The 23973-nt window shown below is 37.1% G+C and overlaps 1 protein-coding gene across 2 annotated transcripts in view; it reads left to right on the plus strand.

Annotated features, from left to right (window-relative positions):
• LOC107045839 overlaps nucleotides 1-23973 on the plus strand; it is a 31623-nt gene that overhangs the window by 4127 nt on the left and 3523 nt on the right. The window contains exons 1-3 of one of the 2 annotated variants that reach the window (XM_015268239.1): nucleotides 6714-6784; nucleotides 13709-13982; nucleotides 21450-22314. In XM_015268239.1, coding sequence (XP_015123725.1) covers nucleotides 13897-13982; nucleotides 21450-22314 — 951 coding nt within the window. In that variant the 5' untranslated portion in view covers nucleotides 6714-6784; nucleotides 13709-13896. Of the gene's footprint in view, nucleotides 1-6713; nucleotides 6785-13708; nucleotides 13983-21449; nucleotides 22315-23973 lie in introns of those variants that run through there. The other variant, XM_015268228.1, reaches the window with a different exon arrangement.

Below are 23973 nucleotides of genomic sequence, written 5' to 3' on the forward strand. Positions count from 1 at the left end.
AACATCGACTCAACGTGACCAGATGATTTATTCCGTCGCCTCCTCTAGCCTCCTCTCTCACATATCTCCTTACTGAAACCCCAGGTTAATGTTTTTCATAATATCAATTCAGTGAAATATTAATTAGTGTTGTGATAAAACGGTTAAGAAATAAAATAAGTGCCCTTTATTTTCGCTTCATGAGGTGTATAACGCTGTAGATATACATTGGCCTGTCAAACGTTCCACATACGTTTGCCGCGCATTCCGCTTTTAATATGGGAGAGAGGATGTGGAGGAGAGGTTAAAATAAAATTAATAGGATGATATGCTGAATGACAATGTTTACTCATTTTTAACTATTGAATGAAATTTATCATGTAATAGAAAACAGGGATCAAGCTTTTATTGTGCGTTACCGGAATTTTTACTATGCAGCACCGGAATTTTTCTGGTGCTAGACAATTGAACCCACTTTACCAGACGGCACGGTAATTTTTGCCTGAATTTCGCCTGAAAAATTCTGGAATGTTTTTCTCCGTGTAAGTCACCTGGACATACAAACATGCAGACATTGTCTCAAAACATCATTTTTCCACATGTTATGACGTTTAACATAATGTCCATGCAAAATTATCAAATATAAAAGTTCAACGACTACAGTGTTTCCATTCGGAAGTAGTACTTTAGAACACACAAGCTGGAGTAACGATCGAAAAAAAAAGTGAAAGAAAAGTTACCTGAAAAGTCAATTTATATTCGCTTCCTGACAATTCGTCACACTCCCAATGAAACTTGCGGTAAAACACAAGACTCATCGAAACGTGACTAAATGTTATTTTTCCCGACGATATTACAATGAAGAATGCGCATTGTGTGCATAGAGTACACATGTCCATTTGTTCAAATTACCTCCTGACAATAGGTAAACTGAAGACGATACGATGCTTACGATAGTCATAGCCTCATTAAAGGAACTCCGAGCAAAGTACAAGAGAAAAAAACATCACTCAAGATGAATATCGTCATGTGCCATCACTCGTAATTTCTTACGAGAAAGCTGCGGAAGCCCATTACCTTGCATTATGGCCATTTTTTTTTCTTCCCAGCCGCAGGGGCGGTTGGCGTAACGAGTAATGCCGACTACTCACTGCGAATTTAATGCTGATGGCACGGCACAGAAAACGTGCATGTCTGCACGTGTCAATGGAGTCAACGTATTACTTATCATTTATTTCTCTTATGCACAAATCGGCGATTGTCGATGTAATCGTCTTACATGCGTAATATGAAAAAATTTGTGTACATATTTCTCGGAAATGGGATTTCTGTTTTCACTGTGGAGATACACTAAATTTTCTGGGAATATGTGATGATCTCTTATGTTAGATGTCAATTTGCTGAAGAATAATTGCTCACATTGTTGCGATTCTTAACACTCCGTTGGTCAAATTACGAATGCCGTTGGTCGCGCCGTAAGCGCCGCGCTGCACCAGCATAAATCGACAATGATAAATTTGAAAGACCTAGGAAAAATCTGAAAAAAAACAAAAGTGATTCAGGTATACTTAAAGAAGTCTCGTGAGATTAGTTATGTTCAATGTTACCCTTAATTATATATTCAAGCTCAAAGTTGTCATTATTTTTTGAAAATTCGCCTTATACACGGTACACGGCCCGGAGTTTCGGAATAAAAATTCGAAAATCTAACCACTTATGAAATTTTTGGCGGATATTTTCATTGATAAGGCTTCTAGATACTTCAAAATGAGGTATAAAATTTTTTCAAATTTTTCTGAGGCTTTACTGCAGTATAATTTAAAAAATCGGAAAAAGTGCGGCGCGGCGGTCATAGCGCGACCAACGGAGTGTCAAGAGGAAAAAAGTTTAATGAGAGTTTTAAGTATTCTAATGCTCTGGGAGGAAGTAAATACTAAATTTTCCGGGAATATTTCATGCTCTCTTATATTCAATGCCAATTTGGTGAAGAGTAATTACTCACGTTGTTGCAATTTTTAAGGGGAAAAAGTTTAATGAGAGTTTGAAGTATTTTAATGCTCTGGGAGGAAGTAAATGCAATGATTTTATCTACACTAGGAATTAGATGTTCTTTGTGATTAATTAAAGTTTAGTTGCGGAGGGGTTAGTTGTAATGAGTCCAATCCAACAGTTTCTTTAATTGTAAATTGATCAAGGAAATGAGTGATTCCAGTAGCAAAATTCATGGGAGCTTTTTTCGAAGAATTCTGAAGAATTGCATGGCACAGAAAACGTAAATATCTGCACGTGTCAATGGAGTCAACAGATGGTCGATGTAATCATCTTACATGCGTAATACAAAAAATGTGTGTAGATAATTCTCGGAGAAAGGATTTCTATTTTCACTCTGGAGATACACTAAATTTTCCGGGAATATGTCATGCGCGCTTATGTTACATGCCAATTTGGTGAAGAGTAATTCCTCACATTGCTGCGATTTTTAATGATTCATCTCGATTTTTCGAATATGACTTTGAATCATTTTTTCATTTTTATAAGAAAACATCAATTTATTTTCTGTTTCACTCCTTTCAGACCACGATTTCACAATTCTACCCCTTTTTTTGCTTCCAAATGGAAACCTTGTGATCGGTCATTTTTACGATCTTCTAATTTTGCTTGGAAATGATGTAGAATGTCATGAAACTTGAAGATATAATGTTTTTAGAAAATGTGTGTATGTATGTCCGTATGTGTGTGCAGATTTTTCGATTTTTTTTTAGAAATCTCAACAAAAAGACAAGTAAAGTTGCAGCTATAAATCAGAAATTTTGTCACATAATTGCTATCATTTGGGAGCAGCTCGGAGCGCAGTTTCAGAACAATCGGTTAAGTAGTTTTTGAGATACAACAATTTCTCAAAAATCATTTTTCCTCAATATCTCAGAAACTACGTTACCTAATTGAATTTGTTTGACGTCAGAGTGTTCCTTGTGATAATATCTATCTACTCAAGTCATAATATCCCTGCGAAACTCGGGACAGTTTGATGATAATTAGCATTTTTCATTTTTATGATAAAATTGATGTATACACGATAACTCCCGAAAAAATTGAGATAGGATATTGAAATTTGGTGAGATTGTAGCTTTTATGATATTACAGGATGAGTTCGTGAGTAGGCGAAATCGAACAAGTGGTTTAGAAGATATTCAACTTTTTGTGGAAAAATGTTTTGCTCAATATCTCCTAAAATACTGGTCCGATTTCAATTTTTTTTTCAAAATACTCATCTTGCTGCCGCCTATCGAGATCAATCATAATATGAATATCCGTCCATACAAAGTTTCCAAGATATTCACGTTTTTCTATTTTTTTCATCTCATAGTAAATTTGACGTTCCGTAATCCGCGTAAAAGTTCGAATGAACCCCATAAATTTTGACTACTAATCAGTAGTATCGAATCTCACTTCTCTACAAAATTTTGGGTCGATCGATTCATTACATCATGACAGAGAGCCATTTATCTAAAAATCGTTTTTTCTCAAAAATGACACCTCGTCACTTGATCGATGATTTTTGCGTCTAGATGATTGAAAAAGTCATTCAACTTTGAATTATGCTTATTTCTATTTTATATCATATTGTTAAATATTAGTCGGTTTCATAAGAAATGAATGTTTATTAAAGATTCTATGACGAAAAAGATAATAAAACGAAATACAAAAAAGCGTGACACGTCCGCGGAATAGTATTAAGGATGTTCGACACCCTTTTAGCCAAAATTGACGTTGTTTTCATTTTTCTGGCAAATTATCGATGGAAGTGACGTGAAAAAATATAACGATTTTGTGGTTTGTCATTCTTTAATGGCTCACGAAGTTGCGTAGTGGTGCGATAATTTTCATGCGTTTTTTCTACAGTTTTGTGATTCTTTTTAAAAGTTTAGAGAAAACGCAGGAAAATGTTCGCACCACCTTAAAATTTCGTCAGTCATTAAATAATGACAAAACGCAAAAACGTTATATTTTTTCACGTCAATTCCATCATAAGTTTGCCAGAAAAATTAAAAAAACGTGAATTTTGGCAGAAAGGGTGTAGAACATCCTTAAAGATAAAATCGGATCCATTCGGAAGCTTATTGCCAATGGAATTGGTAAAAAAAAAGCTAATAACACATGAACAAACAGTCACATGGCTTCTGCCGAATCGGAGTTCTACCCTGCTTGTTTCTGTTGTATTCGTTCCATTCATCTTTTCATATTTGTTGTTCAGATATATTAATCAATTACTATTGGCAATGACGTCGTCATGTGTTCACTTCGTCTAATAGTACTATTGGCAATGATGATTCCCTCCTTTCACCAATCCACTTTTGCTTCCGAATGGAAGCTTTGTACGCCGATAGAACAGATAGAAGAATTGAGTATTTGTTAACGAGGCTTCTTAGCATCGTTGACAGCAATTAAATCGTTTTATCAGTGTAATCGTTGATTTTAACGATCTTCTAATTTTGTTTGGAGATAATGTAGAACGTTATGAAACACGATGGTATGATATTTTTAGAAAATGTGTGTATGTATGTGCGGATTTTTCGGAAATTTGTTGGACTGATTCACTTATAGACTGATTCATTTATTCCAAACGAGATTCGTTAACTATTACGAATCTCGTTTGGTAGACAGATATACGAATGATAGAGTTGAATGTGACCAAATGAATATTCGTTAATAGTTAACGAATGGTTCGCTTGAAAAGTGAAAATCGAGTCGAACAAGGCTCCTAAAATGTACAGTGGAGCACTAAAATTCGTAAACAGAATACATAGAATGCAAGTTCAAGCTGTTCACGACCTTTAGTGCTTGACTGTACATTTGTTAACGATTAACGAATGACCATTTGGTGAGACCGAATAGACCCTCGTCTCCAACCAAATCCATTCGTCAACAATAACTAATCCTTTCTATCAGTGCGAGCCTATCCGAAAGAATGCATGTGACCGTTTTTTTTCCATTTCTACTCCTTTCATTTCTTTATTTCTACCAATTTCATTGGGCTTGATTAACTTCTCGACCCTAAGTTATTATAATTACCCCGAAAATCAAAAGTGGAATTTCCATGATTTGTAGACGTTTTATGGCCCCTAACAATCATCCTGACACGTTTTTGATGGCATGTTTGTACGTGTGAGTACTTTTAGAAAATTAGTCTTGAAATTTCAAGTGAAAAAGCTTGAAATTTTTAACAACGGCAAGGTTACAGGAAATTTGTGTATATTTCATCACTGACGAATCATTTAATTTTTTGAATACTGAAGTAATTTTCGATTTTCAAGTCCATACCGCACTGAAAAACCTTGAACGTTTTGAAAATTCAGGCAACAACTTTTCTAAATTCTCAATCTATTGAAAATTGAATTGTGTGTGATGTTCAGTTTTCATGATGAGCTTGGAAATTCAAGCTTTTATTGAAAAATCGATGATTTTTCAACATGACAAACCTAATTTTCGTGAATTTTCCAGATGAATGAGAAATTTAGTGAGCGCTTTCATTTGAAATTGAATTGAACCTCACAACATCGAAAATTCAGATGACGCTGTGACTGAAATTTCAAAAAATTTCTAACAGTGTGTGTACGTATGTGTGTGCATGTATGTATGTGATCAAAATTTTGTCCAATGATATTTATTGAACAACTGAAGCGATTCGATCAATTTTTCTTTCAATCGATGCGTCTTCATGTAACTTAGAACTAATTAGTTTGTGAAGACAATCGCCTCAGCAGTTCTTTAGTAATTCGCAAAAAACATGCGAAAAAACGTGAAAAATGATGTTTTTTCATATATTCCCCTATTTGTTCTCGAGTAATGATGTGATTTGAAATTTTTTCCAGTCGATGCGTGTTAATGTAACTTAAAATTGATTAGTTTCTGAGGATGATTGCCTCAGCGGTCCCAGAGATGAGGGCAATTGATTCATAACAAAAAAGCGGCTTTTCAGATTAAGTCAATACAAGTGGTCTTTACATAAAAATATTTTGGATTTCAGACTAAAAAGCTATTGAATAAATTGATTCAACTAGGCTAGACTGGTGTGAGAAATCACTTTGTTGTCATAAAGAAATGGCTCTCGTCTTTAAGACAAGTACTACAAGATATTTTGCGCTCAGAAAATTTTCAAGCCATAAATTTCTTTTTCTCAGAGTATCATAAATACTGATTTCAAGAGGAGAATCCACAGGACTTCTTTCAATCGTCAAGATTTTCCCTTGAAATAGCTCATTATTAAGATGATTCAATATCCACCAATATAAAAAATGATTGCGATTCACCATTTCACCATCGAAGAGCAATGAAACCCAACTTCCGCCTCGTCGTAAATCAATCAACTAAAGGATTTTATGTTCTCCATGCTTCACTTTCAACCATTATCGTAACACGAGGGAAACCACTTACGCTTTGTCCATTACCCTTCAGGTCTCTGCCTCGGACATTCGTATTTTTGAATAAGCGTGGGGCTTTTGGGTTTAATACGTTATGTACAACATACACATATCGCGCCCACATAGTAACGCACGTATTGAGTACATGTGTCCAGTCTGAGTCTCGAGGAGTCTCGCTAGTCGCCACGGACAAACGGTACTTTCAGTTTCTTTTGGGGTACCGCGAGTGCAAGATCGAACGTTACTTGGCCGCGCTCAAGCAATATCCCAGTACAAGGGGGGCCCAACGAGACGTGCTCATACGCGCGTGAAAGTTCCTCAATATTTTAGCGGGTAAAATCCAGTTACACTCGAATAAACGTACCCACAAGAATCACAGACAGGTACTTACATGGAGCCGGTGTGTTACTTCAATTAAAATTGAAGACATTACTTTTGTTTCATCCATTGCTTTTTCTATTTACGAAATCTCCACCTGTGATTTTGAAATTCTTCTCACGTTCATGCCGACGTAAACGCGGAAGTGCAGGCAGAATTACCTTCGTGTGCTCGTTGAATCTCCATGAAATCATGGTAATTGTGAGAGTCTCAGTGATAATGGTGATCGGTTGAAAGAAAAATCATGTCATGTCGAGATAAATCTCCTGATTATCCCCATTATTTCATCAATCACTTCATCGAAATCATTCACGCCAATCATGCGATTGGATTCGACTCTTTGCGCGCTCAAAATTGTTGACGCAACACGCGAGGATCACTCCGTGAATACCCCGATGTGTGCACACGGTACACATCGACATGTGACGTTTTTTTCTTCTCTCAATGTGCCAATTGTCCTTTTCAAACTTTCACTGTTCAGGATAAAACCAAATTGGTAATTATTATGCAATGACACATAATGTGACGTAAAATAAAGTCCGTAAAATTCTCATTTCCTGTAGGATGATTTATCGCCTAATTTTTTATCGTGACAGCTAAGGCCTTCCGAGGTTGGGTGTAGCTTTCACCAAATTTCTTTCATCGAACAGACACTTATCTTATTTGTCATCCAGTGTTGTTTCTCCAACTCTCTCCACCTGTTCCATTGTCTCAACACCTATTTGCAATAAAAAGGAAAAGCTAATTTTTGCATAAATGAACAAAGAAACCAAAAAGCGGGACATCCACTTTTGACGAAGACCGGAGAGAGCATAACGGTCTTCAAATCCCCCAGACATTATGTCATTTTTCATCACTGACCAAAAAGTAAAAAAAACGAAAACATGATATCGAACGTCCTCGACCCGGCTCGCGTTCTACATATGTCCGAACCCTGCATTTTGTTTCTCTCTCGAAGAAATCGAGCTTTTTTTTCTTCATCGTGTAACGTGCGTCCGGTGGCGCTTGAAAAACGTCCCTGACTCTCCTCCTCGCTGCCGCGACATCCAGGGGGCAACACTCGAGTGAAAGTTTGCAAATCAAATTTTTTTTTTTCGGGGCGTTACAACCGAAGAAATTGGTTGCTGAGAGGTGGGCGCATCACAGTAGCCAGATCTTCACTGCTGGAGATGAGTATTCACGGTCGGAATGAACGACCACTCTCCCCTATCCCCTCTGGACCGGATCCTCGTCTAACTCCCCGGCAAATGCAAAGTTACTCAAGTATCAAGAGATAAAGCGATAATAATAAATTGTATTCAGTTTGACTCACGTTTCAGAGACAGGGAGCTATAATAACATGATATATTCTTGACTCTGAGGTATTTTAAAATGGGGAGTGAAAAAAAGAATTCAAAGAGAATGAAGTGGTAAGGGGGGTTAGAGGTATAAGAGAACGAGGAGGAGGGAATAAAACCTTATAACTCAGCGAGAAGTGAAAGTCATGATATTTTCGCGTTGTAAAGTGTATAGCGGTTAATATGTACGGGGGGTGGGGGAAGCCGATGCGAGCAAACGGGTGCCTGTTGGTCCTCGCGTACTGGGATACTTTTTGAGGTATCCAAAGATATGGCGGATACACCATGGGGGACCGACCTTGATCGTGTACACATAATACACGAGGGGGGAAAAAACCCAAAAATATGCAAGCCAGGACAGCAATGCAGGAGCCATCTCTTACCATTCTGCCTCTCCCCTCTGCGCCACCTCAATCGATTCTCAATCGAATGTTATTTTCGTGGACGGGATAACGCAATCGAGCGACCATGTGGCACTGAGAGGCGCCATCCAATGCCTCTTTGTGTCCAATGATTTCGTTCGGCTCGCGTTCTTTTTTTGCCCCTCATTTTGCTTTCGGTTTCTGCATAAACACTTGTTTTTCATTTCTCTCCCGGTATTTCAATTTCATTCGAAACAAACCAGGATCGCATAACACTCGACCTTGGTCGCACGACCTACCGAAGACGTGTTACGGTGTACTCTCTCCCGGGATTTTTTTTTTTTCTTTCATTTGGTGTTACGTATTTATGATGAGAGCGAGTTTCACGCGTTCATGGACTTTCCCGAGACCCAGATGACTTTTTCAACGACTGCAACTGTCTCATGTACATTCATTTTTCATTACACACACTCGACTTCTTCACTGTTTGCCCAAGCGATCGGGCTTCATCCCGAGTTGCGATGACATTCCTCACGGTTTCATGTTTGGCAAACTGCAAGTGAAATACGTCAATATTGTCATGGGTAATGAGAGGATGAGGGAATTCATTGCCGGTGGGCATCCTCGAACACCAAGGGGCACCGGATTTCTTTTCGATGGAGGGGATCGGGGGGCGTTGATGAAGAATGCTAAATTGTTTTTTAATGGTAATGGTAATGGATAGCTAGAAATCCCGTCCTTGGGGTAAGCCGATGGAAATATCCCGAAATTATTCACGATTGTATTTCGACATGTGAATTTCGGACGTTCAATGGCAATTGTGAGGAGATTCGAGAAAAATTAATCTGAGAAATCAAGGAAAAACCGTGAAAGTTATTTACAGAGATAAATTTACATCAGATTGAATATCATTTTCGTAATAAAATTATGAACAGCTATGAATTTGGATAAATGTCTATATTTATTCTCGGTCAAGTGGATTTTGTAGAAATTCGGCACAGGAAGGTTCTTGGAGAAATTCGATTCACTCTTTCATTTTCTATTTGTTCGTGATAAATAGTCGCCGGTGATGTTCGATGACGTCTTCTTGGAGCTGACGTGTTGTATTGAACGAACGTTGTTTATCCAAAATCGCAGACACTCAAAAAACTTTCATTTTTTTTCTACTGGTAGACCCTTGGTATAGGAGATGAGGAATGGCTCAGGGTAAGCTGACAGTCGGCCACGGCTGGCCAACATTGCACTGAGAGAAAAACAAATACGTTCTCAAACTAGTCTTGTTTGGTCCAACAAAATTGCTAGTTGAAAATTGCCAAAAAAGAAGTTGTTTTATTCAAATTTGAAAGGCTCAAACATGAATAATTGCTCTGCTTTCGACAATAACGAAATATTTGGCTCTCGGGGCGAATGATTCACACGAGACGGCGCCTTTTCAGAATGAAAATATCTCATATAGAGAAAAATTTATCGAGAAATATAGTATACCTAAGTCACAAGATTGCTATCATACATATTATTATTACTGTGTCATTCAACGGTTCATTTGTTGTCTGTGACTATTAGCCGAAACGAAAAACTACTATCCCTTGTTTGGCATAAAACGAACATTTTTCTGGAGGAAAATACGTAGGGGAGTATCGAGTAATGAACAAAACACAAAACGACAAAATTTAATAAAAAAACCTATCGAATTCGTTAGAAAATTCTATTGAATTTCTATTAAACTGTTCTATTAGTTTTTGGCCGATTCTATTGAAATGTTCAATAGAAAATATTCAGTAGAAAAAGTCAATAGAATTCAATTTTTCTATATTTCTTGGCTCAAATTTTCTAAGTTTTTTCGTTTGATTTTCTTGATGAGAAAAATAGAAAAATAGAATCAAAAAAACTCAGAAAATTTGAGTCGAGCAAATTCTATAGAAAATATATGGAAAGAATAAGTTATATAGAAAAATCCGTTTCTGTTGACTTTTTCTATTGAATGTTTTCTATTGAACATGTCAATAGAATCAGCCAAAAACTAATAGAAAGTTTAATAGAAATTCAATAGAATTTTCTAACGAATTCGATAGGTTTTTCTATCAATTTTTTTGTGCGTGGAGTATTGCTGGAAATGACATTTTTTGCGTGTGCAGAGAGTGCAATTTTTTTTGAACTACTAAATCTATTTCTGTGACAGAATTTTTCATCTGGGCGCACTCTCTGCATGTTTGGCACAAAAAAATGTTTTTTTTAATAATTTTCAAAAAACTGTTTTCTTGGCACAAGTAAGATTTGTTTGAGAACTGTGTCGTTTTTCTCTCAGTGTAGTCACTCTCGGTCAATCTTCGCCCATTCCTCATCTCCTACCATCTCCATTTATATTGATAACAATTTTAATCAACGACCCCCACATTGTTATGTAGAATTAAGATGGATAATATGCAGTAAATGTTAGCGTTAGCATGAGTTTACATGTGATTTAACAAGAGGAACTGTAAAAGTTACTTGGATATCCAAGTATGTTTAACAGTTTGATACTACACTGTAGATTCAGCCATTTTCGATCATCAAATTTGTTAATCACATTGGTTGAAAAAAATTGGAAAAAAATCATGGATATTCAGCATTATTCAAATTACATTCTGCATTTTTATTCAAATTACATTTTGCACAGAATGGTTTTTTTTTTTAACACTCGTTATTAATGAATAAATTATTAAAATTGTTTAAACTTTGGGAAACCTTATTTTTTTACGCATGAAATTGATTTCCGGTAAAATTCTGAATGTGATTAAATTTGTTACAATTCCGAACAAATGAGTTTTATGGTTGAATATTGATTGTTCATAAATTACTTATAAAAAATGCTTGTAATTTTACAAAATTACAATGTCCTAATTATTTAATCAATTTTCTTCCAAAAGTGAACTTTCCAATTTTTTTCAGATTTTTTAAATTTTTTCCAACGGTTTAATGTTGAGAATCAAATTCAGACCTGCAAAGCTTGAATAATAAAATCATTGTTAACTGTCCAGAAACTGAGGGTCAAATGAATGGTTTGAATGGGGCTCGAATGAAAGCTCTGATGATCAACTACAAAAGTAGAAAAGCTTTTCTTTGAAGAAAAAGTAGCCGAAGTACTTGGATATCCTTAAAGTTTCCAACATCTAAGTTGTCTGCCTGGTTAGCCCACGCGGAGAAAAAAAAACGTTTTCCAAGTTTATCTTATTTACGTTCAGAAACTTATTCATTGATAATTACGAAGAATAAGTTTTTCTGCTTCCGAATGGAAGCATTGCATTCATCAAATCCTAAATTTCCAATTTTTTGTGTAAGTATACCCAATTTTAGCCTGAGTTTGAATATGCTATTTTTAGAACATGTCCTGATATATGTCTGTATGTGTGTATCTGACCGATCGTTTTTTGACGATAACTGAAAAAATAATTGTTTAAATGGATCCAATTGTGATTTACAATACTCTTCCCAATGCCATCTTCACCGCGTTTCATCATGAGATTGATTGCATCATCTGTTGTTGGAAAAATTAAAATCAACCGGGGGAGAATCTATTAGTGGGAAGTACTTATTTTATTGATGTGTTTCGTCAAGTACTACGTTTTCGATTATCTCCTCTCAAATAATCTGTAGATTACTTACCATGATTATTTCATCAATGTCATAATTTACCGAGACAAAATGTGTGGTGTCTGGAGGAGTCATTACATACTTGATTCTATACAATAGGTATTTGAAAAAAAAATCGATATTGGTTTATAAAAACTAGTGTCAATGCAGAATCTACTTGATTCAAGTAGACAGTAAGAAACAAAACGGTGCGAAGTCCACTCCAAACGGTGTTCAAAATAGTCAAGAACTACATTTTTTACCAATTTCCGACCGTTTTTAACACTGTTTGGTGAGGAATTTGTACTGCGTTTTTTATTGTGTACACGGAGAGAAATTTTTTAGAAAAATTCCACTACTAGCACGGAAAAAGAGGCGCAAAGTGACGGCCCGGAAAAAATTCCAGTGCCGGCACTAGAAATGTTATTGAGGGAAACGTGAATTTTCCTCGTATTTCTGTGAAAATTTCACAGAAATCCTCAGAAATTTTACCAGAAATACCAAGAAATTTGACCTTAACAGCACCAGAATTTTTCACATCCGGTGGATTGTGATTTTTTCCAGTACTCATACTAGAATTTTTCTAGAAAATTTCTCTCTGTGTAAGAAGAAACTTGAGTCTAGCTCTACTTGAATCAAGTTGCCAACTAGACTTGACATTTTTTGGACATACACCGTTAAAAATTCTTGTCTCAATTTTCCAGCACACTTTTTGGAAATTTTTATTGAATTTAATTACCACTGAAGTTGCAAGGAATTTCGTCATTGAAAATTCAGAATTTCGTAGAAAAATCAAAGAGATCTGTAAATTTCAGTTCCATTTTTCCCTGAAAATGAATAGAAAACAAGAAAATGCCGGTAAATATATTCTTGAATTTTCAGGACCGTGACACTGAATACGATTTAGGGGGAAAAAATCATGAAATTTCAGATTTCACTTTAAATTCATTGTAATTTAGTACTGAATATTTATATTTGATTGGAAATTCAAATAAATTAAGGAATTCTCGTCTTTCTGCTGCCTAAAATTCTGGAATTTTACTGAATTTTCAGTGAAACCCGAAATTTCATGATTTTTTCCCCTAAATCGCATTCAGTGTAACTGTCCTGAAAATTAGTAGCCAACTGTCCATGAAATTTCATTTTTTTTCTAACAGTGTACTCGATCCAAGTCGACTGTCCACTTGATTCAATCCTACTCAGGTCAAGTAGAGGTTTCAGATTGAATCAAGCATTTTTTTTCTTAGTGGTGTTTCCCTATCAGCCTAAAAAATGACAGAATTTTTCTTGAACATGAAAAAAATTCGGTTTCCGAAAAATGGATAAACATCTTTAATGAAAAAAGATCTCCCACCTATATCCTCATGAATTTCTACCCAACTAACCATTACTTTGAACAATTGCTCATTGTAATTACCACGAAGCGGCAAAGACTGGGACTTTCGCGTCTCCCATCGTTAGACCTCAACGCTCTATTTCGCAATGGAAGAAAAAAATCCCAATTATCATCGCAGTTGGCATTTAATCACCCATAAACAATGATTCTTCAAGTTTTTTTTATGCCTATGAGGTACGAAATGAATTTCTGGTGTGACCTATGGATTTTTTTTCATGATTTCAGAAGTTTATTATCGAGTGTTACAAAATGGGGACGAGTGCGAGTGACGCGAGATGAGAAGAATCTCTTCAGATATATCTTTGGTGGTGAGTGTATAGCATGCAGCGTTGGCTTTTGTCCCTGGACGAGCCTGCATCGAATCCATGCGGTAGCATCGGGCTTTCTATAATCAAAGAGCATCGTACAGGGGTATGCTCTGTCGCGGTAAAACACAAACGACTGCTTGCCAGTCTGCGAATGGAGGAATTGGTTTTGCATCTCGTTATGATGTTGAATGGTAAGACTTTCAAGAGAACTTTGCAATTATATAGGTGAAACATTCTTATGCGAACAAAATAAGTATTTGGCAAATGTCAGTGAGAGAAGCGATGAAATTCAATGATGCGGATGTGGGAAAGTTTCGTCACGTCTTATTGAATTCGGTAGTGAAATGATGAAGAGTACCAAAACGACACATGCAAAACTCAAAATGTTTGTAACTTTGTTGAGATATTCGTTTGTTAGGCCTTTTTCCCATAAAGAAGATTCAATCTTTTTTTGAGATTGATAAGGTAAAACAAAGCATCTTTACCCACATGCTTACCACCCGTGCCGAAGGCTCCTCTATTTTTTCCTCCATGGTTAGCACGCTATCTTTCAAACCATGGGGAGGGAAATGTGTACTTTGCGCCCGCGGGGCGGGAATAGTATTTTTCATCACTTGTGCGTAAAGCTAAACTTTACGCGCATTCCGCGTACGCAAAATCCTGCTCTCCACACCTTGTGATGAAAAATAGGGTTTGACACTCGTGGATAAAGTGTTCTTTGACCTTTGGCACGGTAGCACCCCTTGGGCAACCGCTACACCCCTCCCACGGGTCAAATAATACATTTTGTCATTAGGCCGAACAAAACTTTTCTCACGAATGTGAGTTTGCAGCCCGAGACGAAATCGAGAGCTGCAATCATGTGAGCTTTATTTCTGTACTGCTTCTCACGATTCCTCATTTGGGAATTGGTATTGCATATTTCCCAAACTCGGAAATTTGAAATTCACTACAAAAAAATTTTGTCCCGGACTGTTGCGATGGATTTTTTCAATTCGCGTGATTCGCCAATCTTCACCTTCGGCTCGGACGCCAACGCCACACGAGTGGCGTTGGCCACACGAGCGAAACAATCAGCGTTGGCGTCCAAACCGAAAGCAAAGACTGGCCAATCACACAAGTGAAAAAAACCCATTCCAACAGCCCAGAAAAATGCTATTTCCGTACTGATCTTCACTTTTCCTCGTCCGGGGATTGGTATTGGCCCTTCCCCAAACTCGTAATAGTGAAAATCACTACGGAAAAATATCGTTCACGGCTAGTGCCATGGGTTTTTTTTACTGCGTGTGTGCGTGCTCGTCGGTGTGCCAACTCGTCATCTGCCGTAGCGCCGACTTCGTAGCTCTCCCCGATGCTCCGCTCCACTCTCCTCGTCGAGAAACTCACGCGAAACCCGTGGTGAACGCAGCAGCGTTAGAATTGAGCGATAAAATAAACAAAAATAAAATCAATACGAGAAATAAATGTGAAAATGTGGCCTTGGGTGATCCGACTCCTCGCTGGGGGAATTTCCTAATTCCCCCCCCCCCCTTTAATCCGCGGTCAGTTCAGGCGAGGAACAGTACATGATTTCTATCACGTTACAACATTTATGTCATTAGGCCCAAAAAAACCGCAATTCTAATCTCGCTTCGCTCGGTTAGATCACGGTTTTCGGGCCAAACGACATAAATATATTCTTTGTTCGTATTCTTTGTTCCAAAGACATAAATTGTTCTTTGTTCATAAATAAATATTGTACGTCATACGGCCAAAAAAAAACTTTTCTGACGAATATGATTGCAGCCCTTGCCTTCGGCTCGTGCTGCAAACTTCATATTCGCCAGAAAAAAAATTTTCGGCCTAATGACGAAATATACTATTCCGTGAGGAATAATAGCCCTAGGTAGGCAGGGATTCACGGATTTCCTTAGCCTCCGTGAAGCGCTGCCTTCCGACCGAAATGACAAAAAATTCTTTTACGCACACGTATCGAAATATACTTTTTCACCCCTCTGTGCGATAAACACGATTTATTACACATGGTGATATAGCAGTACATTATGCTATCAAACGATAAAAGTATCTGACAAATGTGACTGCATAATCCGAGCCAAAGGCGAGGATTATAATCACATGAGTCAGATAATACTTTCATCGTCGTGTGATATGCAATATTTTATTGCGCTGAGCCCGAAAACCGCGATCTAACCGAGCGAAGCGTGATTAGAATCGCGGTCTATCGAGTCTAGTGCCATAAAAGGTTTAACCGGTGAGTACGCGCGTTATGAGACTTTCTTTAATAAAAATTTTCTAGGTATAGAAAACATACCTTAATATTGTAAATATTGAAAGAAAAACCCGGCTGTGTGGCGCACTTGGTAACAGCATGAGATTCTCAAGCTCCCAGGTTCGAGCCCCGGCCGGGCCAAAATTCCCATACCAATTTTTCATCACAATTTTCCACATAATATTCAACTGAAAATTCAACACAGTTTTCAAACCGAATATTCCACGGAATTTTCAACTGAAAAATCCACTCCACATTCAACATTCCCTGGCTGAAAGCCCTCGGGCGATGGCCGCGTTGGCAAGTTAACCCTTGCAACGAAAAACCGGTGAAATTTGAAATTATTGAAAGAAATCTTTTTTGTATACCTCAAGTAACTATACGCGGAAATTTTCAGTAAAAATTACAGAACTCACAGTTCGCTCACCGATTACGGAATCGACTCCGAAAATTTGAGTAACGGTATCATAATTTTTCACAGGAAATTCAGGTAAACATTACGGAACGCTCTGAAACAATTCCGTGATTTTACGTCAAAATTACGGGACAGTTCCGTCAAATTTCCTGCAACCACATTTCGCTTGGGAATTACGGAAAAGATACGTAATTTTTATTGAATATTTCTCTCCGTGTAGTACTTTGCACAAGTAACTATAGTAATCTCAAGTAACTATAGTACTACGCACAGATGCATCCATACACACATCCGGACATGGTTTAAAAATAGCATATTCGAACTCCTGATGCCAACAGTAGCTATCCTGATACAAAAAATTGAAAATTACGGATTCGATAAATACAATGCTTCCATTCGGAAGTAAAAAGAAAAAGACTAATAAAGCCTAAAGTAAAGGTTACATGCCTTCTGTCGAATAGGCTCGGTCCCCTGCTTGTGTTGGATATCCCTTCCCTATGCCATCATATCTCCAACAAATTTCACTATATTCTCGATTATATTTGTTTATTCGTGTGACTGAATATTGAAACTTAAAATTCTCCTCATCCCTACTTTCATAGAAATACTCGGAAATCAAGGTAAAAACCGTTAATTCCGTGAAGGTCACTTGAATTCATCGACCCGGCCCACACACACGATTGAAACCGAAAACCTTCGATTACTCGATTTTTTCCCTAGACCGAACCTTGACGCTCCGAAAATTGAAACCTTCACGGAGATTTAATTCTAACATTTTTATTGGTGTGAGGAGAAAATGTCGGAAGACTTTACAACTTCATAGATTTCCGAAGAAAAATGTTGATTATCGAATTTCAATTCACGATCAATGCGTTCTATCTCAGTATTGAAAGGATATCGCACGACTTTAATACAAGATTAAATTTTTGAAAAGTGTCAAATCCCGGAAAATTTCATCGTATGTGTGTGTGTGTATGTATGTGTGTGATAAAGTTTGCCTTCAATGGTTCGCTAATTAATGGATAGAATTGATTTTTTTTCAACTGTCGGTATTATTGAGCCCTATCAAACGTCATTAATTGAAATTTAATTCATAGATTATTTTTTTTTACTTTTGAATTTTTTCGAAAATCGGTTGTCTCACGATAACTAGAAAAAAATGTTCTAAATTGATTGAATGATGACTGAAAAAATTTGTTTGGATGTCCCTTAACCGAGCTCGGAAATAAAGGCGATAGCAATAGTCGTTATTTTGATTTATTCGAAAATTTTCAAAAATTTTGTATTTTTTAAAAATCAGAATTCCGGGGATATCTTTGAATATCATGCTTCAAATGAATTCAATCATAGCTCAAAATATTTATTTCAATGCCATTAAATCGAAGTTAAAAGATGAATACGATAGCTATATTGGTTGATTCAATTTTTATGATGATTGTTGAAAATTTTGAATTTTTCATGAATTTCCCTGAAAGTGAGCTTTCTGATAGTTTCTTCGAATGTTTTGTTTTCGAAGTCATTCAAGTATGTATAAATAAAAATTTTCTATCATAATTTTATCCAAGGGCTGAGGGGAGAGACAGGGAAAGGGTAATAAAGGGATAATAAGAATAATGATGATAACATTCATGAAGATCTGACAAAATTCGTTAAAAAGAAATCTTATTCAATCTAATAAAAAGTAATAAACAACGAATTATACATGATGGAAGGAAATGATGTGCAAACTAACCAGGCGGCTGCATATTGCCAATTTATTAGCCAAAATAACTATACTGTATGCAATACAAGAGCAATTTCCCACTTGTTTTCTCTGTGGTAAGAATTCAACAGAAAATTCGACTAAGTTTTCACATGTCCCTCTTACGACTGCTGAAAACCTATGCATTTCCCTCGAATTCTACCTGAAACATGAACCTTTATATAATTAGTTATTCCCCGAAATGGAATTCCATGTGACTCTTATGGAAATGACTACACGGAGAGAAATATTCAGTAAAAATTACGGAACTCACAGCTCGCTCACCGATTACGGAATCGACTCAGAAAATTTAAGTGACGGTATGGTAATTTTTCACAGGAGATTCAGATAAAAACTACCGAACGCTCTGGAAAAATTCCGTGACAGTTCCGTAAAATTTCCTACAACCACATTTCGCTCCGGAATTACGGAAAAGATACGTAATTTTTATTGAATATTTCTCTCCGTGTATCAAATTGTCCGTGATATTTCAAATTTTTTCTAATAGTGTAGACCTTTTTGGTAGGCTTTTTCATAAATATTCGAGATGAGTTCACCTTCAAATTCAGTCGATTTATAACGTTCCTTCCTTCACAAATGAATTAATAATGTCTTGACAAATGGTGAACTGATGATGTCGAATTGAAAGGATCTGGGAATGATTACTTATGATCATAATTGTCATCTGATATTTATAAAAACGAATTATGTAAGAAGATTGATCGCTGAAGTCCCACTTCTCTAGATGACTGGTTGATTAATTTCATTTCACTTTTCAACATTCCAAGTTCCCTTTACGTTATTACCTATGTCAAATTTTTCATAACAGTTACAAAATCCAACAGTTTAGTTATTATGCATGAAGATTAATATACTGATAGAAAAATTCCAGTAGTCTCTCTTGAAACATTTAAGGACAGTTGAATAACATGGAATATTATTCAATTTTGTTAGAAAAAGGTTAATTTTTTGTGAATAAATCAGTGAAAATCAAAATCACCCTTCAAGATAACACCGAGAATTTGTGGAAAATTATGAAAATTTAGTATTTAATTTTCAAAGTATTTAGATAAGAGCTTAATTAGAATGCGATGTTCGATTTTCAGAATATACAAGGAGAGAAGTTTTTTAGAAAAATTCTAGTGCTAGCACGGGAAAAGAGCCGCAAAGTGACGGCCAGGAAAAAAATCCAGTGCCGGCACTAGAAATTTTATTGGGGAAAACGTGAATTTTTCCCCGTATTTCTGTGAAAATTTCACGGAAATCCCCAAAAATTTTACCAAAAATACCAAGAAATTTTACCTTAACAGCACTAGAATTTTTCACAGCCGGTGAATTGTAATTTTTTCCAGTACTCGTACTTGAATTTTTCTAGAAAATTTCTCTCCGTGCAGTATTTTTCAGAGACATGTCACAGAATTCACCGAAGCTTCACTGAAATTTGATGATTGATTTCTAGAAATTAGTGATAAGTCATTGAGAATTCAGTAACGAACATGAAATTTTTCAATCACACTTTTTTATGATTACTTTTTTAAATAAATGTGATCGTTTTTCTTCAGTAGGGCGGGCTTCGCCTCCCCCCCACTCGCCCCCCCCCCCAACCCCCGTACTTCATCACGCCCTTATCATATAAAATAGTATACGCAACACGTGCGGACAGCAGGCGGTATCACTCGGGCGGCTGCGCTGCCCTCGTGAGTAACCGCCTGCTTTCCGCACTAGTTACGTAATGTACTATTAAAATTGAGGCTAAAAACTACACTGAGAGAAAAATCTGAAGTTCGATTTACAATAAGAAAATAGGCACATAACATTATAGTAACTTCACAAGCGTAATTTTTGCAAATCAAAATGCAGTTAAACTAACCAAAGTTCAAAAGTAACCACGACAAATCTATCGTGGGGAGAACTATAAAATAGTTGCAATGACTACATTCCATTGTAGTAATTACTTCTCCGGCCATAGTTACCGTAACCCATGAAAAATTGTTGAGGACTTTTTGACTATAATTCGATGGTGATGGAATATAGTCAGAAGAATTATTTTTATTTTTCTATTTCATTGGTTTTATCGAAGTAATTCTCGATTTGAAACCCCTCCTCTAGCCTGCCTCCCCTTCTTTCTTTTCCTCTCATTGTTATCTGTGGTATCATGGCCGTCTTACTCTTAGCTGTGCCCCATTCGAGCTAGGACTGCACGGGAAACCATGTAAAACCCCAGTCGCACAGCCGGTCGATTGTGCAGTGCCCTAATGTATCCATCTGTCACACTCAGAAGAATTATTTTTTTTCTCTCAGTGTATTAAGTGTATTAACTCAATTTTATTGGGTTTTGTGAAATTACTTTCTTGTTATCAAGAAATTGTTCTCGTCTTTGAAACAAGTACAGAATTTCTTGACTAAAGTTTTTTTGTTCTTAGTACAAGAAATTTTGCTCTTGAAAATTTTCAAGTCACAAGTTTCTTGATATAAGTAAACACGTACTTATCAAAAAACGTTGTTTTTCTCAATGTGCAATCAATTATTTGGTACCAAATTTTGGGAGTCCACTCTATTTAGAGAAACAAATTGACCCGCTCAAAGTTATTTTTTAGCCATAAAAATTTATGATGATCTCTATGTCCGTTCAACTGCCGAGACATTCACCGTATGAGACAATTAAATTTTCAGTATCACTCAGAAATTTAACGAACAATTTCATTTAAAATCCCATTAAAAATTACAATGTAGAAAATTGCTTTGTAACCGTCAATTAATTTTGAAAAAATTTCTACCAGTGTAAATGGACTCCGCTTCGTAGACAACCGTTTGATACATTCTATTCTCCTTCCACCTCGATGACTCCAAGTGTTCTCTCGCCAACATAACAAATAAAAAATGATGATGAAATAAAGTACTATAGAGAAAAGCATGCCTCAGAATCCAAAAAGTTCCGATTATCTAACAATACGATGTTAACAATATTGACATAAATGGTAACACGCCTTGAGAAATAAACCAAGATGAAAGTGATACCGCAAGTACGCTCCGATGATAGTATCAGCCGATACAAACAAGAAATTGAAAAATAATTATGACGTAATTAAAAAGAACTCGAATGAACACGGGATTTGAAATACCACGCACCCGTCATCGCCCTGTTTCCCACCCATGATGAACCTGGATAAACATATCGTTCATTCAACTCACTAATAACTCATAACGAAGTGATAATTTTCACATGATTACAGGCCAGAGCCGGATATAATTGACGCGGAAGTATCGAGACTGGTGAACGGCGGAATTTCCGGAAAGAATCCACGAAGATGGAGAAGCTCAACGAGTTCCGGTTACTCGTCCCATTCACCCCCCCTGTCAGCTGGCTCCTACTCAACGTGTTGCGCATCAGTGCTTCGAAGTTCAGGAACGGGTACCATAGCAGACGTTGGTCTCGCTGTGATACACGAGGCAGAGATACCTAGGCCCATCTGGCCGTGCACCGGTGGCAATCGCGATTGTAATTTTGACGGTCACGAGGAGAGTTTGTGCAAATACTGTGGCTACGCCAGAATTTACTCTTATCCTGGTAAATACAGAACTACATGTCGTAATTGTGGTGGTTCAACAGCATCAGCTAAAGATGTGCTACTGGAATTATCGAGAACATTGAATTCGGTTATTGATGGTGCGAATACTATGACAGCAGAAGAAGTGCTCAGGGACATATCCAAGACGGTTGCAAAAGGGATTCAAGCGAATGTGACTGATGAACATGTGTACAGGTATCCGTCAACATTGTCCAGTGGGGTGGGGAAGGAGTCTGTTAACCCGGTGAATTTGAGATTGTACGGCAAGTCTGGGTGGGCTAATCCGGTGTCATCGAAGTCTTCGCAGTTTTATTATGACACTAAGACTTGTCCTGCTGTGTTTCTTGTGCCACGGTGTCATGCGATTTGTTCGCGGGGTGTTGTTGAATGTTCGGGGAAAAGTGTTAAAGAAGGGGTGAATGGGGTGTCCAGGGGGAAGGAGGAGAGCAAGAAGAAGAGGGGAGTCTCAAGACTCGAGGGGAACACTGTTAAAGGGTGTTATCCTTCTAATGAACCTGTTTATTCGACGGTTAGTGATTTTTTTGTTATACTTAGGCTAGAAAATGATATTTTTGCGATACCTGCCTGAAGAGTACACTTTTCGAAACGGTGTAATGTGCGTAAAGCGGTTGTTTTCCCCACCGCGTGCGTAAAGTTCACGAGCATGCTTCGCTTTACGCACTCGAAATTCTCTTTACACACGCTCTTGAACTTTCCTCACTCGTGCACAAAAACAACCACTTTACACGCATTAGCGTTTCAAACAGTAAACTCGGCAGGTATCACAAAATTGTATATTTCGTGTCGAGTGCCACACACGGTGAGAAATTTTCTAGAAAAATTCTAGTACAAGTACTGGAAAAAATTACAATCCACCGGCTGTGAAAAATTCTAGTGCTGTCAAGGTAAAATTTCTTGGTATTTCTGGTAAAATTTCTAGGGATTTCTGTGAAATTTTCACAGAAATACGGGGAAAAATTCACGTTTTCCCCAATAAAATTTCTAGTGCCGGCACTGGATTTTTTTCCTGGCCGTCACTTTGCGCCTCTTTTCCCATGGTAGCACTAGAATTTTTCTAAAAAAAATTCTCTCCGTGCAGGGGTTTTCGGCTTGCGTGAGGTTGGCGCGCGGAGCTGAAGGCCCCTGTAGCACTAAACGCGAACGATATTTTTCCGTAGTAATTTTAATCACGTACAAATTTTTTCGCACTTAAAAAACATTTGTACATGTGATTATTTGACTCTCACACCTTTAAAAATCCCCTCAATTGAATCTCCCGCACGCGAATATTCCGCTAGTTTCAGGTTCATACTAATAACACCATATACTATTATGTTGCTAGATCCAATAAACTACGATTCTAACCTCGCTTCACTTGACTAAATTGCATTTTTCGCACCCGTAACATATATTAATAACATATTTCGATACGAGTGCGTAATAGTATATTGCGTTACTAGTGTGTAAAGTTCCACTGTTTCACACGCACGTGTAATACATCCTATTTTTTGTGATACCTGCCGAGTTCACTGTTCGGAACGGTAGTGGAAGTAATGTCGTTGTTTTTGTGGACGAGTGCATAAAGTTTAAGAGCGTAGGGAACGTGAATTCTCGTACGTAAAGCTTCGCTTTTGCACTCGAGATTTACTTTACGCACACCGTGCGGAAAACAACCGCGTTATGCACACTAAACCGTTTCAAAAAGTACACTTTTGAGGCAGGTATCACAAAATAGTTATTTTCATCACAAGGTCCACAAAGTATTTTCTGACGAATGTGGCTTTGTAGCCACAAAGTATTTTTTGACGAATGTGATTATGTACCATAATGTGATTATGTACCATATCACATTCGTCAGAAAATACTTTTGGACGGTGTGATGAATGCAATTTTTCGTCAGAAGGCCCGTAAAAAAAGTTGCATTCATCACACCGTCCAAAAGTATTTTCTGACGAATGTGGCTTTGTAGCCACAAAGTATTTTTTGACGAATGTGATTATGTACCATAATGTGATTATGTACCATAATGTGATTATGTACCATATCACATTCGTCAGAAAATACTTTTGGACGGTGTGATGAATGCAATTTTTCGTCAGAAGGCCCGTAAAAAAAGTTCTTCTTGACCCGTGGGAGATGTTTACCCTCTTAAGGGTCAAACAACGCTATTCCCATGAGTGTCAAATCC

Source organism: Diachasma alloeum, unplaced genomic scaffold (genome assembly GCF_001412515.2).
Source record: "Diachasma alloeum isolate Michigan unplaced genomic scaffold, Dall2.0 Dall_scaffold_00181, whole genome shotgun sequence".
Lineage (NCBI taxonomy): Eukaryota > Metazoa > Arthropoda > Insecta > Hymenoptera > Braconidae > Diachasma > Diachasma alloeum.